Source organism: Chiloscyllium punctatum, chromosome 38 (assembly GCF_047496795.1).
Source record: "Chiloscyllium punctatum isolate Juve2018m chromosome 38, sChiPun1.3, whole genome shotgun sequence".
In the NCBI taxonomy this organism is placed as follows: Eukaryota; Metazoa; Chordata; class Chondrichthyes; order Orectolobiformes; family Hemiscylliidae; genus Chiloscyllium; species Chiloscyllium punctatum.
Window position 1 is genome coordinate 32,777,559 of NC_092776.1, and position 15,399 is coordinate 32,792,957.

At 39.5% G+C, this 15,399-nt stretch overlaps 1 protein-coding gene across 5 annotated transcripts in view; it reads right to left on the minus strand.

Annotated features, from left to right (window-relative positions):
- The window catches only part of uros (uroporphyrinogen III synthase), a 49,926-nt gene that overhangs the window by 29,671 nt on the left and 4,856 nt on the right, over positions 1-15,399 (minus strand). For 3 of the 5 annotated variants that reach the window (XM_072557581.1, XM_072557579.1, XM_072557584.1), the window contains exons 2-4: positions 9,623-9,754; positions 9,249-9,332; positions 5-101 (exon numbers count right to left, since the gene is read on the minus strand). In XM_072557581.1, coding sequence (XP_072413682.1) covers positions 5-101; positions 9,249-9,332; positions 9,623-9,685 — 244 coding nt within the window. In that variant the 5' untranslated portion in view covers positions 9,686-9,754. Of the gene's footprint in view, positions 1-4; positions 102-9,248; positions 9,333-9,622; positions 9,777-10,283; positions 10,390-15,399 lie in introns of those variants that run through there. The other 2 variants (XM_072557580.1, XM_072557582.1) reach the window with 2 other exon arrangements.

The window sequence follows — 15,399 nt, forward strand, 5'->3', positions numbered from 1 at the left end:
TTACCTTCTCTAAAAGCCTTTTCACTCAAACATAATGTCACAGCCTCACCAGCTCTGGGACTGGTAAATATCAGACCACCATAAACTTCAGGATGTGAAAGCTACATGCAGATTAGAATGAAACAGTATTACTGTACAATTAATTGCTTATGAGAAACATATTACGTGGATGTGCTTGCCTCTTTGTGAACTAAATTTACAATTTTAGTTAGTCTCTGCCTCACATTATCTTCTACAAAATCAGTTTTAGTTCATAGGCTTGTTACGTCACTGGGTAAACCACCCTGATTAATTTAAACCTGCAACACAAAAGATTTATCCCATGCAGTAATCTGTGAAAATTCAAGAGGCGAAGAACTAGTTAAAGTAAAACTAACAACTTTATTTCTTAAAGTATAACAGAGAATAATTAACAAATAACTATTTACAACTCCTTCCTATCTTTTACTTTCCCTTCTATAATACCAGTCCAATAAAACTCCTGATTAAGATTTACCTAAAAACTCAAATTTCAAAACCAGGCAGCCATCAAATCTTCTCTTTTTATCTTCCTCTGTAGATTCGCTCTCCAGGTCGGTATCAATGTTTTTCTTTCTGTGCAAACTCCTTCTCTAGACAGGTACCTCTCAGAGAGTTCTTACGAGCAGCCCACATCTGTTAGTCTTTTGGCAGTTCTCCTCCAACTTTTCAGTTTTTCCCAGTCTTATACCCCCAAAGCATCGGATTGTGTCATTGGCTTCTAATATTGTCAATATACTAAGTCCAAACTTGATTGGAGTTTTGGTTTTTTTGGGGGTATAATTTAAACTGATTGGCCTAATTCAAAATAGCTTTTGTCTCCAGGCAACCAGCTACACTAGCTGCTGGACCAAAAGGTTACATTATATCTTGTTCAGAACACTTGGTGCTGTCAGGTAGTTCTGCTAGCTTTTAACTTTCTTAAAGTTTCAGTACATCCACATCTTCATAAATGTATTTCTCTACAAAATGTAGTCCTGTACAGAACACAGGAAGTACAATTCAAATAGCTGTTACAATATGGTGATGTTATAATCCTTATGTGAATTTGACAATTATTTGAATCGACTATTCAAACTATTATTGTACTAAAACTCTCAACTTCTTTTATGCACTGAATCTCACTTATGTACAGGATGGAAACAAACCCTTCAGTCCAACTAAATTTATATCCTCTGGTCTTAGACACATCTGCCACAGGAAAAGAGATTTACACGACCTACTCTATCCAAACCTCAATCAGATTCCACCTCAGCATCCTTTGCTCCAAGGAAAACAAACTCAGCTCACCCCAGGCAACATTCTGGTGAATCTCCTATGTTCTCTCTCCAATGCAATCATTTCCTTCTGATAGTGTGGTGACCAGAAATGCACACAGTATTTCATGTGTGACCTAACTATTGTCCTACATTGTAACAAGACTTCCCTGCTTCAATATTCTGTGCTTCAGCTAATGAAAAAACTAGGAGAAAGTGAGGACTGCAGATGCTGGAGATCAGAGCTGAAAAATGTGTTGCTGGAAAAGCGCAGCAGGTCAGGCAACTTTTCCAGCAACACATTTTTCAGCTTCAGCTAATGAAGGCAACCATCTTGCTTGCCTTCTTCATCACCCTGTCTACCTGTGCTGACATCTTTGGAGATCTAAAGACTTGTACACCAAGTCCAGTTTGTTCCTTAATACACCCTCGGGACCTATGATTCATTGTGTATATCCTTTCTTTATTACAGCTTCCAAAATGCATCACCTCACATGTGTCAGGATTAAACTGCACCTGCTATTGCTCTGCTCAATTTAGCAGTTGATCAATACCAGACCACCCCCCCCTCACTATCAGCAACACCAACAATTTTCATGTCATCTATAAACTCACTAACTGTACCTTCTAAATTCACATCAAAGTTGTTAATGTAAATAACAAGCAGTCAGGGTCCTAGCACCAATGCTGTGGTACACGTTTGGTCATAGACTTCCAATAACAAAACCAAGCCTCCATCATCACTATTTGCCTACTGTTAAAGGCATGACAGAAGACTATGTACACCACCTCAACTGTGCTAACCTCATCAACGTACTTAGTCACATTTTCAAAAAATTCAACTAAATTCCTCAGACAGGATCTCCCACTAACAAATTAATGCCGACTATCCCTGAGCAATGCCTGTCTTTCAAGTAACGATTAATGCTGTCTTTCAGAATTTTTTTGAATAATCTTTTTACCACTGATGTCAGACTAGCTCTATACTCAAAGTGAAATTCAATAAAATAGAGCAGTTGAAATGAATAGCACAGCTGTATTTATATACACACAGGTGGGGGAACAAAGAATAGAAAAATATTTTGATACAAGTTTGATTAAGAGGAACGAAAAAAGGTTGTTGTAAAGCACAAACACGGATAATGTGAAATATCTTTGCTGTAATGACAATGTAATGTTAGCCATGGAAACTAGAGAGAGATATTTGTTTAGGACTATGAGCGGAGAGTTTCAGCTTAGTGCGTTAGGGAAATGGGGGGAAGCCAATAGTAGCAATTAATTGGAGCATCAATCTTTATGACTAAGGAATTGATGAGCTTCTCTATATTGTTCTTGGAAGAAAAGGAGGGGAGGAAGGGGGTGGGGGGGAATGGGAACCAAATCACACACTGTCCAGACTTGGAAATATAGTGCTACATCTTCAGTGTTGCTGGGTCAAAATCCTGGAGTTCCCTCCCTAACATAATTGTAGGTGTACTTCAGCACAATAATGACAGGCAATTCATTACCACCTTCTCAAAGGCAACTACAGATTGGGGAAAGTGAGTGATGGTGAAAGAGAAGTGGGGGGAGAGAGGAGTTGAAGGAGGTGGGAAAGACACAGTATTGGCAAGAGAGAAGGAATTGAGGAAAGAGGAGGAGGGGGAGGAGGGAGGAGAGGGTGGATGAGGTTGTGGCGAGGGGCTACCCAATATCCTCTCATTGTAGGTGGAATCAAGAGGAAGGTAGAACCTGACAATGGACCAGTGACAAATGATGATGCACTTCCACTATTACTGTTCAAATCTGTTAACTCGCTAGCATGAAACCAAAGACTCACTACCCCATGGAGCCACAGAATATTTTTAATGATAGAGCACATTAGATGTGTTTCTGGATATATCAAAAATAGTACAAATTTAACTTAAGTAAAAATGTACTTTACATAATCCCAGTAACAGATTAATATCTCTCTCTGTATATTGTTGTGCCACAATTCTGAATTACACTTGACACCATTTTGGTACATGTACTAACTTTAGGAGAAAAGAAACAGTGGCTCAGTGGTTAGCACTGTTGCTTCAAAGCACAAGGGACCCAGGTTTGATTTCACCCTCAGGTGACTGTGTGGAGTTTGTACATTCTCTCAGTTTCTGTGTAGCTTTCCTCTGGGCACTCCAGTTTCCTCCTACTGTCCAAAGATGTGCGGATTAGGTGGACTGGCCATGTTAAGGTCCCCCATAGTGACAAGGGATGTGTAGGTTAGGTGGATTAACCATGGGAAATGCAGCGTTACAAGAGTAGGTTTGGGTGATTGGTTAGGTGGGATGTTCTTCGGGGGAGTCGATGTGGACTAGATGGGCTAGAATGGTTTGCTTCCTCAATGTAGACATTCTATGACTCAACTTGCACAATACATGTAAGTGTATGAGCAAATTACTGCAGATACTGGAATCTGTACTGAAAACAAAAAATGGTGGAAATCACAGAGCGTCAGGCAGCAATCATGGAAAGAAAGCAAGCTAAGAAAGAGCTCTGATGCAGTCATCTGGACTCAAAACATTAACTTGCTTTCTCTCCACGGATGAGTGCATGTCATACACATGTTTACTTAAGTAATGTCTGTACCATTCAGTAACCAAGGATGTACAGCAGTCATGTAAGGAAAGGAAGAATGCAAAGAATTTTATTAGTTCTTGATAAAATGACAAAGAATTATCTTCTTCCTCATTAGAGAACTGAGCAAAAATAGTGTATTTTTTCATATTATGTTGACAACAAATTAACAAAAATGTAAAAGTACACAAAAGTATATTGTGAGAATGGGTATGACATTGATATGCATAACAATGACATCTGGTACTCATTTTATATTTCAAAATCAGAAATGCAATTAGGTCATCTGGAATCCCGATTAGCTAAATGTGACTAGAGACTAAGGTATTGTTCAAACTTGATGTAAAATGTAAAGCACTGTACATTATCAAAAAGAATGAAAACAAATATAAATATAAATACAATTAATATATTTCATAGAAAATTGTTATTACTTTGATACATTTTAAAATGTTATAGTCTTCAAAAATAGATTTTTTGCACTGGAAAATGCATTGACACAACCACATTATTTTGCAGAATGCAAATGTAACTCAGCACTCACAGGAATCAGGTACATTTCTGTACAATACTCAACAATCCAGACCTCAAGGTATAAGTATTTTGTTCATTGCATATCGACTAATTAGATAGTTGGGCACAGTTTGCAGAAAATATACAGAAAATGTTCCTTTACTGGCTTACAGTACAAGGACAGGGAGATTATGTTTGAACTGTATAAAACACTAATTAGAGAGCTGATACAGTTTTGGGGATCCAGAGAGGGCAGGTGAAGGTTTACAAAGATGTTGCCAGTATGTGCTTTTTAATGATGTGGAAAGACTAAGTTGTTCTGTTTAAACAGATGAGGCTGAGGAGAGCATCAGATAAAATTATGAGGATCCTAGATAAAGTGAATGATAAGGAATGATGAATAAATGGTGACACTTTGCAAAATGTCCATATTACAGTGGAGGAAGTGCTGGATGGCTTGAAACGCATAAAGGTGGATAAATCCCCAGGACCTGATCAGGTGTACCCTACAACTCTGTGGGAAGCCAGAGAAGTGATTGCTGGGCCTCTCACTGAGATATTTGTATCATCGATAGTCACAGGTAAGGTGCCAAAAGACTGGAGGTTGGCTAGCGTAGTGCCACTCTTTAAGAAGGGTAGTAAGGACAAGTCAGGGAACTATAGACCAGTGAGCATGACGTCGGTGGTGGACAAGTTGTAGGAGGGAATCCTGATGGACAGGATGTACATGTATTTGGAAAGGCAAGGACTGATTAGGGATAGTCAACATGGTTTTGTGCGTGGGAAATCATGTCTCACAAATTTGATTGAGTTATTCGATGAAGTAACAAAGAGGATTGATGAGGGCAGAGTGGTAGACGTGATCTATATGGACTTCAGTGAGGCGTTTGACAAGGTTCCTATGGGAGGCTGGTTAGCAAGGTTAGATCTCACAGAATAAAGGGAGAACTAGACATTTGGATATAGAACTGGCTCCAAGGTAGAAGACAGAGAGTGGTGGTGGAGGGTTGTTTTTCAGACTGGAGGCCTGGGACCAGTGGAGTGCCACAAGGATCGATGCTGGGTCCTCTACTTTTTGTCATTTACATAAATGATTTGGATGCGAGCATAAGAGGTACAATTAGTAAGTTTTCAGATGACACCAAAATTGGAGGTGTAGTGGACAGTGAAGAAGGTAACCTCAGATTACAACAGGATCTGATTAGATGGGCCAATGCGCCGAGAAGTGGCAGATGGAGTTTGATTCAGATAAATGCGAGGTGCTGCATTTTGGGAAAGCAAATCTTAGCAGGACTTATACACTTAATAGTAAGGTCCTAGGGAGTGCAGGTTCATAGCTCCTTGAAAGTGGAGTCGCAGGTAGATAGGATAGTGAAGAAGGCATTTTAAGACTAAAATTGGGCCCTTGAAGACAGAAACGGGTGAATATATTACAGGGAACAAAGAAATGGCAGAACAGTTGAATTGGTACTTCAGATCTGTGTTCACTGGGGAAGACACAAGCAATCTCCCAGAGGTAATAGTGGCTGAAGGACCTGAACTGAAGGGAATTTATATTTCCAGGAAATGGTCTTGGAGAGACTGTTAGGTCTGAAAGCTGATAGGTCCCTGGGACCTGATGGTGTACATCCCAGGGTACTGAAGGAGGTGGCTGTAGAAATCGTGGATGCATTGGTAAGCATTTTCCAATGTTCTATAGATTCACGTTCAGTTCCTGCGGATTGGAGGGTGGCTAATGTTGTCCCACTTTTTAAGAAAGGAGGGAGAGAGAAAGCAGGGAATTGTAGACCAGTTAGTCTGACCTCAGAAGTGGGAAAAATGCTGGAGTCAATTATAAAGGATGAAATTACGACACATCTGGATAGCAGTAACAGGGTAGGTCAGAGTCAGCATGGATTTATAAAGGGGAAATCATGCTTGACTAATCTTCTGGAATTTTTTGAGGATGTAACTCTGAAGATGGACAAGGGAGATCCAGTAGATGTAGTGTACCTGGACTTTCAGAAAGCCTTTAATAAAGTTCCACATAGGAGGTTAGTGAGCAAAAGTAGGGTGCATGGTATTGGGGGAAAAATACTGACTTGGATTGAAAATTGGTTGGCTGACAGGAAACAAACAGTAGTGATAAACGGCTCCCTTTTGGAATGGCAGGCGGTGACCAGTGGGGTACCGCAGGGATCAGTGCTGGGAAAGCAGCTTTTTACAATATACATTAATAATATAGATGATGATATTGAAAGTAATATTAGCAAATTTGCTGATAATACAAAGCTGGGTGGCAGGGTGAAATGTGAGGAGGATGTTAGGAGATGACAGGGTGACCTGGACAGGCTACGTGAGTGGACAAATGCATGGCGGATGCAGTTTAATGTGGATAAATGTGTGGTTATCCACTTTGGTGGCAAGAACAGGAAGGCAGATTACTACCTAAATGGAGTCAAGTTAGGTAAAGGGGCAGTACAAAGAGATCTAAGTGTTCTTGTACATCAGTCAATGAAAGCAAGCATGCAGGTACAGCTGGCAGTGAAGAAAGCTAATAGCATGCTGGCCTTCATAACAAGAGGAATTGAGTATAGAAGCAAAGAGGTTCTTCTGCAGCTGTACAGGGCCCTGGAATGTTGTGTGTAGTTTTGGTCTCCAAATTTGAGGAAAGACATTCTGGCTATTGAGGGAGTATAGTGTAGATTCACGAGGTCAATTCCCGGAAAGGCGGGACTATCTTACTTTGAAAGATTGGAGTGACTGGGCTTGGATACCCTTGAGTTTAGAAGGCTGAGAGGGATCTGATTGACACGTATAAGATTATTAAAGGATTGGACACTCTGGAGGCAGGAAGCATGTTACCGCTGATGGGTGAGTCCCGAACCAGAGGACACAGTTTAAAAATAAGGGGTAGGCCATTTAGAACAGAGTTGAGGAGAAACTTCTTCACGCAGAGAGTGGTGGGTGTGTGGAATGCTCTGCCCCAGAAGGCTGTGGAGGCCAAGTCTCTGGATACTTTCAAGAAAGAGTTGGATAGAGCTCTTAAAGATAGTGGAATCAGGGTTATGGGGATAAGGCAGGAACAGGATACTGATTGAGGATGATCAGCCATGATCATAATGAATGGTGGTGCTGGCTCGAAGGGCAGAATGGCCTACTCCTGCACCTATTGTCTATTGTCATTTAGTATGCTTTCTTTTATCAGTCAGAGTATTGAGTACAGGAGTTGGGACATCATGTTGCGGCTGTACAGAACATTGGTTAGGCCACTGTTGGAATATTGCGTGCAATTCTGGTCTCCTTCCTATTGGAAAGATATTGTGAAACTTGAAAGGGTTCAAAAATGATTTACAAGGATGTTGTCAGGGTTGGAAGATTTGAGCTATGGGGAGAGGCTGAACAGGCTGGGGCTGTTTTCCCTGGAGCGTTGGAGGCTAAGGGGTGACCTTATAGAGGTTTACAAAATTATGAGGGGCATGGATAGGATAAATAGACAAAGTCTTTTCCCTGGGGTTGAGAAGTCCAGAACTAGAGGGCATAGGTTTAGATAAGAGGGGAAAGATATAAAAGAGACCTAAGGGGCAACTTTTTCACGCAGAGGGTGGTACGTGTAAGGAATGAGCTGCCAGAGGAAATGGTGGAGGCTGGTACAATTGCAACATTTAAAAGGCATTTGGATGGGTATACGAATACGAAGGGTTTTGAGGAAGATGGGCCGGGTGCTGGCAGGTGGGGCTAGATTGGGTTGGGATATCTGGTCGGCATGGACAGGTTGGACATCTCTATGACTCTATGACCTGTTTCTGCCGGCAGAGGTCAATAACCAAAAACCATAGGTTTAAAGTGACTTGCTTAAGGATTAAAGGAGGATTTAGGAGTACTTTATTTCAACCAAATCATGGTGGGATCCTCAAACTTACTTCCGGAAAGGGTAGTAGAAAAAAAAGCCTCATTGCACTTGCAAAATTCTTGGACATGTACATGAGGCACTGTAATTTACAGAGCTATGGACCAAAGGCTCGAACATGAGTTAGAGTGGATAGCTTTTCTTGGTTGTCACAGAAACCTTGGGTCAAATGGCCTTTTTCCCCTTAACAATAAGAAATCTGTCTATATCATGAAGATACTTATCAAACCAGGGTCGAGAGCACCCCACAGATTCAGTACCCTCAGAGAGTAAAAATTCCTCCTCATCTCTGTCCTAATGGATGACCCCTTATTCTGAGACTATATCCTTTAGTTTAACTCTCTCACAAGGGGAAGCAACCACTCTACATCTACCGTGTCAAGCCCTATAATAAGTTAATATATTTGAATAAGGTCTCCTTTCATTCTTCTACACTTCAATGAGTACAAGCCCAACCTGTTGAATCTCTCCTCACAAAAGAATCTCTCCATACCCAGGATCAAACTAATGAGTCTTCTGTGGACTGATTCCAATGCCAGTATATCTTTCCTTAGATAAGGAGAACAAAACTGTTCACAGTATTTAAGCTATGTTTGACTAGTGCTTTATGTTGTTTTAGCAAGACAATTTTTATATTCCATTCCCTTTGGAATAAAGATCAATATTCCATTTGCTTTCCCTATCATCTGCTAAACCAAATGCTAGACGTTAGCGATTCATACACTCGGGCCCCCAAAACTCTCTGTACTGCAGCTCTCTGCAGTCTTTCCCAAGTTATGCAATATTTCAGCTTTTCTATTCTTCCTGTCAAAGTGTAGACAATAATTCTTCGTTTCATTTCAAATTTACAAACCCCAATAATTACTCCTGCTTGTCACAATGTGGCAACTTTAGTATGTATTGTGTTATAATTTCAAACCACTGGCATTTTAGTACCTGAAACCTAACACAAAATCAATAATTATTAGAAATTTTACCTTTTTTGTTAATTCCTGAAGTGATATAAATTCAAATGACAAAACCGGAATTAAAGTTGCTTGAAGGCCATGTGTAGTAAACTCCTGATAACAAAAACAATTCAAATTAGATTGTGCTGTATAAATTCTGACTCTTTTTCATATAAAACTACATAATAGAGCTTACACTCTTGTTATTCAAGTAAAATCTTGCACAAAAAAATGCCTACTCTAATAGTACATTAGATATACGTTGATTAATCAAGATATTTACAACAAGGTGGTATGAATAAAATCTGTATTACTTTGAATAAATATTTCTATATAATAACATTTTAAGAATTATAGAAATATAACATAAAAAGATCAAAATGAATCTTTTTCGGGCCACTTACTTGAACATATGGATCAGGTTCCGATAATCCTTCTTTGGGATCTTTAAGCAAAAGGACTTTCATTTCTCACACTTCATCAGTATTGCTAACATCAAGTGGATTACAAAGAACTAAACTGCTTGGTGCTCAGAACTATAAATTGAAAAGTACAGACCTATGTTTGTTATAACAAGATAACAGTGTGTCAAATAATCATTCATGCCTTCGTTTTGCAGCAACACCCTGGTTTTAAGGATTGGATAACAATATCTAAGGGTCTCGTTCAAATTATAATCATCAAGATTTACACTGCAGTCAGTAAACTACCCACTTCAACAAATGTTTTTTTACGATAAGCCTTTTTTTGTTGACACCAGTTTCTGTCTCTATCTCATCTTTCAAGGAAATGCTTCAGACACTCAAAGAAGTGGCTGTGTATCAAAAGTAAAATGTAGCAAATGTATGATGAAATAATTGAACAATGCATAGTGTACATTCAAATCCCATTATTGGAATAAAATATTTCACACATAGGTTAGATGAATGTTGCTTAATACCATATCCAATATTTGTCAATATCATTGTCAATGCAGCAAATATATAATATTTAATTATTTGAATATACCTGTTTGACAAAACTTGTGTTAATTAAGTCTGTGTCCTCAGCTAAGTTTTCACTTGCCTGGAATGGTGACAATGTTTGTAACACACTCAGTCCCATCTTGACAGAGGTCAGCTATTTCAGCACACACTGGGCATTGAATCTTGATTTTTCTTTCTCAACTGTACTGTTGTTTGATGTTATGCAACATACTTAATGAGATACTGGAGATTCAAGTTGGTACTGTGCATTAAGAATTCTGAAGTGCATTTTACTTTAAGTTTGTTATATCTTTTCTATTAATCCCTTTATAGATTAGATTAGATTCCTGACAGAACGGAAACAGGCCTTTTGGCCCAACAAGTCCACACTGATCCTCCGAAGAGTAACCCACCCAGACCCATTCCCCCACTCTATATTTCCCCCTGATTAATGTACCTGCATTACGGGCAATTTAGCATGGCCAATGCACCTGGCATGCACATCTTTGGATTGTGGGAGGAAACCGGAGCACCCGGAGGAAACCCATGCAGAACTCCACACAGACAACTGCCCAAGGCGGGAATTGAACCCAGGTCCCCTTTACTTTCAGTAACTTAAGTATTTGCTTACTGTACCTCAAACAATTACCTCCATTTCCTGCGTGTATTTATTTCTGTCCATTCATTCTGCATGTACCTGATCATGGGTCTGTCCTTTTCTCACTGTTTCTCAAATTATAGGATTAGAATTTACAGGGCACCAACCTTTGCATCCTCGGCTAAGAGATAGATGGATGGGGAGCCCACCAATGATCCTGATGATTGGCCCACAGCAATTTAACACTGGAAGCAGGGTTAACTGCTTTATGGTGAGACTTCTGTCCATTGACAATCAGAAACTCTAGACTAACAACACCAGCTGGGAGCAGTGTCCAATGCTACTACTATAGACAGTCACATCATGCTGAGGAGTCCTGGTAATTCTGGAGTTAGGGGCCTCAGTGAGGGAGTGAAGTGGTTGGGAGGCTGGGTTCTTGAGTCCAGGGGAAAGTGTAATAGGGATCAGATAATACATGGGGTCAGGCCAGAGGATTTGCAATGGCGTTCTCCACAAATCCCTCAACTGTAGTCCCTTGCTTGACACCTGCCTGTGCAATTAAAGCTGACTGGGTTTCTCACATGATGTCAGCCTCCCTCGTGGCAGAGGAATCCTCAAAAGGCCGAAGGGCAGGTGAACAGCAGATGTTTCCCAACTGTAAAACTTTAGAAATGTCATGAATAGGTGGGGAGGTGGCAAGAAGACCATTTGCTTGATTTTATACAATTCCCAGTTTGACAGAAAATGCAAAAGTGGCATGGATAGCAAGGCACTTACTATCCATGTTGCAATGTTGCAAGTCTAAAGATTTGGAATATTTTAGAATTATGTAAAGATGACAAAGAAATTGTTACAAAAACAGAGAACAGGATGAATGCAAATGGCAAGAAACATAAATCGGATTGTAGAAGCCTCTGTAGATAAGTAAAAATAATACAATTTCTGTGTTATCCGTTGGTTTTTTTTCTTTCTCTTATTTGAATAATGTAAGAGACTTAATTATACACTCTGGTTAGTTGTAGGTTAGATTAGTAGTTAGTAGTTTGTTTTTTTTCCTCGGTTTTTTAAAAAATTTTGGTTATTGTTTATTTAAGATTTAATTGTATATCAATGTTTGTACTTGAGAGTTTTGTTTATTTTTGTAAACTTGTAAAAATGTTAAATTTCCAATAAAAATATCTATTAAAAAAATACAATTAGCAAAGGTGAATGTGGGTCCATCATAGTCAGAGACAGATTAATTTATAAGGATGAGAGAAATGGTAGAGAAGCGATGTAAGTATTTTATGTCTGATTTCACAGAGGAAAGCACAAGAAGCCTCCCTGAAATAATGAAGATCCAGAATTTCAGTGACCAATTGTATAGCTCAAAGAAATTAGTATTAGTAAAAATACAGTATTGTAGAAATTAATGGGACAAATCCTTGGGCCCAATGACCTTTAAAGAGATGCCTAGAGAGATAGTAGATGCATTAGTGATTATCTTTCAAAAATTCTGCTAATTTTGCAATGGTGCCTGCAGATCGGAAGGTTGAAAACTTAACCAAACTGTTTAAGAAAGGAGGGAGAGGGGAAACATTATAGATCTATTAGCCTGACACCAGTAGTAGAGAAAATACTAGACTCTACTTTAAAAGATGTTTTTGCTAGATATTTAGAAAATTACTGTCTGATCGAACAGATGCGACTTGGATTTATGAAGAGGAAATCAGGTTTGACTAACCTGATGGAGATTTTTGATGATGCTTTCAGAAGATTTTTGGTAAAATCTCACATAGGAAGTTGATAAACAAAATGAAAGTGGGTGGGATTGGGGATATTGTACCAGCAATGATTAAAGACTGGTTAACACACAGAAAGCAGCCAGTAAGAATAAATAGGCTATTCTCAGGTTGGCAGAGTATCCCACTGTTCAGATCTCAGCTGTTCATAATCTATACCTATGATATGGATCTGGGGACCAGGTGAAATATTTCAAATTTGCAAATGATTCAAAACCTGATGGGAATCTAAGCTGTGAGGAGGATGCAATGAGGCTTCAGGTGGATTTAGACTGACTGATTATACCAGAGCACAGCAGATGGAATACAACATTGACATGTGAGAGTTTATCCACTTTGGTAGGAGAAACAAAGGTACTTAACATTGCATTAAAGATTGGAGTGATTGGAAAATGCTGGCATCGACAAAGACCTAGACGTCCTTGTTCATAGGTCACTGAAAATTAGCATGCACGTGCAACAAGCAATTCAAAAAGCAAACCAAATATTGGACTTTCTCACAATAGAATGTGAGTGCAGGAGTTAAGGAGTCTTGCTCAGTTGAATAGAATACTGGTGAGACTGGAGTATTGTTTACAGTTCTGATCCTCTTGCATGAGATTACAGATTGATTCATGAGATGCTGGAACTGCCCTATGAGGAGGAATTGAGCAGACTGGGCCTGTATTCTCTGGAGTTTGGAAGACTAATTTACTAGGTACTTACAAAATACTTAAAGAGATAGACAGGTGTGAAGTAGAAAGGATGTTTCCCATGTTTGTGGGGTCTCAAACCCAGGAGATACTGCCTCAGAATAAAAGGCAAACCATTTAGATTGAGATGAGGAGAAATTTCTTTACCTGGAGGGTGGTGAATCTTTGGAATCCTCCACCTTAGAAGGCTGGAGAAGCTCAGTCATTAAGTAAACTCAAGATAGAGATTGATAGACTTCTAATTGCTAATGACACCAAGGAATCTGGAGACAGTGTGAGAATATGGCATTGAGGGAGATGATCAGCCATTATCTAGAATAGCAGAACACACTTGAGGGGCTCCTATGTTCCTATTGTAATATGTTCTAGATCTGCTCTGGGGAAAATTAAGTCCAGCTCATTCTGTTTTTTCTATGTGCTTATTCTGTGTACTCATTTGTACCTGAATCTGTCACCATTCTCTTAAAAAAACTGTATCTTGAAATGACGTCCCTTATCAATGTTTTTATCTTTTTCTCACTGAACACGGCATGGTGGCTCAGTGGTTAGTATTTTTACCTCAGAGCGCCAGGGACCTGGGTTCAATTCCAGGTTTAGCGACTGTCTATGGAGTTTGCACGTTCTCTCTTTGTCTGTGTGGGTTTTTTCCAGATGCTCTGGTTTCCTCCCACAATCCAAAGATGTGCAGGTTAGGTGAATTGACCATGCTAAATTGCCCAGAGTGTTCATGGATATGTAGGTTAGGTGCATTAGTCAGGGTTAAATATAGAGTAATAGGGTATAGAGTAAATGGGTTTGGGTGGGATATTTTTCAGAGGGTTGGTATGGACTTGTTGGGCTAAAGGCCCTGTTTCCACACTGCAGGGATTCTATGATTCAACCCGAGGGCAGTGTTTCTTTGTGCCAGATAATGCAACACTGCAGTTTTTACTGTGGTGACTATGTGTTTGTTTCATCTTATCTTTCCACAAAGTAGCCAACAACAAAAAATCATGCTGGAGAATGGTGTAAGAAACATGCACAAATCTCACTAATCCCATAAAATGACACTTCAAGATGTCAACATGTTAGTTCAAATGAAAGGTGATGTGCCTGTTGTATTTGAGCAAGTTCCTATTAATAATTTAGTGCAGGCAATTCAGGAAATATTGTTTTGGCTTGGGGATTTAATTTATAGCCTGGGGGCAATATCCATATTTATTGTATTTTTTACTAGCTTGAATACAACTTGCAAAAAGGAGAATTACATTCTAAAACTTTCCAATGATAAAAACTTATTACTCTTCGGGCTAATAGCCTTCCCTGACTGTTGACAAGTGAACATTGCAACTGCCACAATGTTCCTTTCTGAAATGTTCCCAATGCATTGCTTGCTATGAGATAGGAATGCCAGTAAAATAGTTAATGAACTATATCGTTTAATGAGTTTATTTGGGTTTAGGTTAATGCAGCTTTTTGGAGCAGCAATAATGTCAAACCCACATCTGAGATCTTGATTTCTTATTCATAATGTCATTATTCATAATTCATTTTAACATTACTCTGATACTAATGACTCCTGATGGGCAGGTCTCTAATTTACTCTAAACAATTTAAATATTAGGAATCTGTTTAATCAATAGAGGCACAAACCCTCATTTTCCAACTCTGCAATGTGAACAAAAATCCCTTATTTGCTTTGTACATGTGGTGAAGGACTATTGATTCAGTCCAGTTCACTCTCTAAACATGTAAATGTGGTGTAAATAAATAGTCACTGTCCAAGCAAAATCACAATGGGCACACTTTTACAGGGGTCAGTGGTGGAGGCAACTACCTATCTAGCACCTAATCAGCTACCTCACCCCCACCGCACCCTCCTATTTATCTCTCAGCCCCCTCTCCCCCACACCCACCCCCCACACTTCTGATAAGGGGCTTATGCCCAAAACATTGATTCTCCTGCTCTTTGGATGTTGCCTGACCTGCTGTGTTTATCCAGCACCATACCTTTCGACTTAGTGGTGGAGACACCCTGCTTACCCAATGCCCCACCGCACCCCAGATCAAAGTCGGTGGGCAGTTGACTGACCAAAAAGAAAGCCGTCCTGCAACCATCAACATTGCAGAAGAGGGGGTGGGGGTTATTGGTGTTGCCAGTTGAAT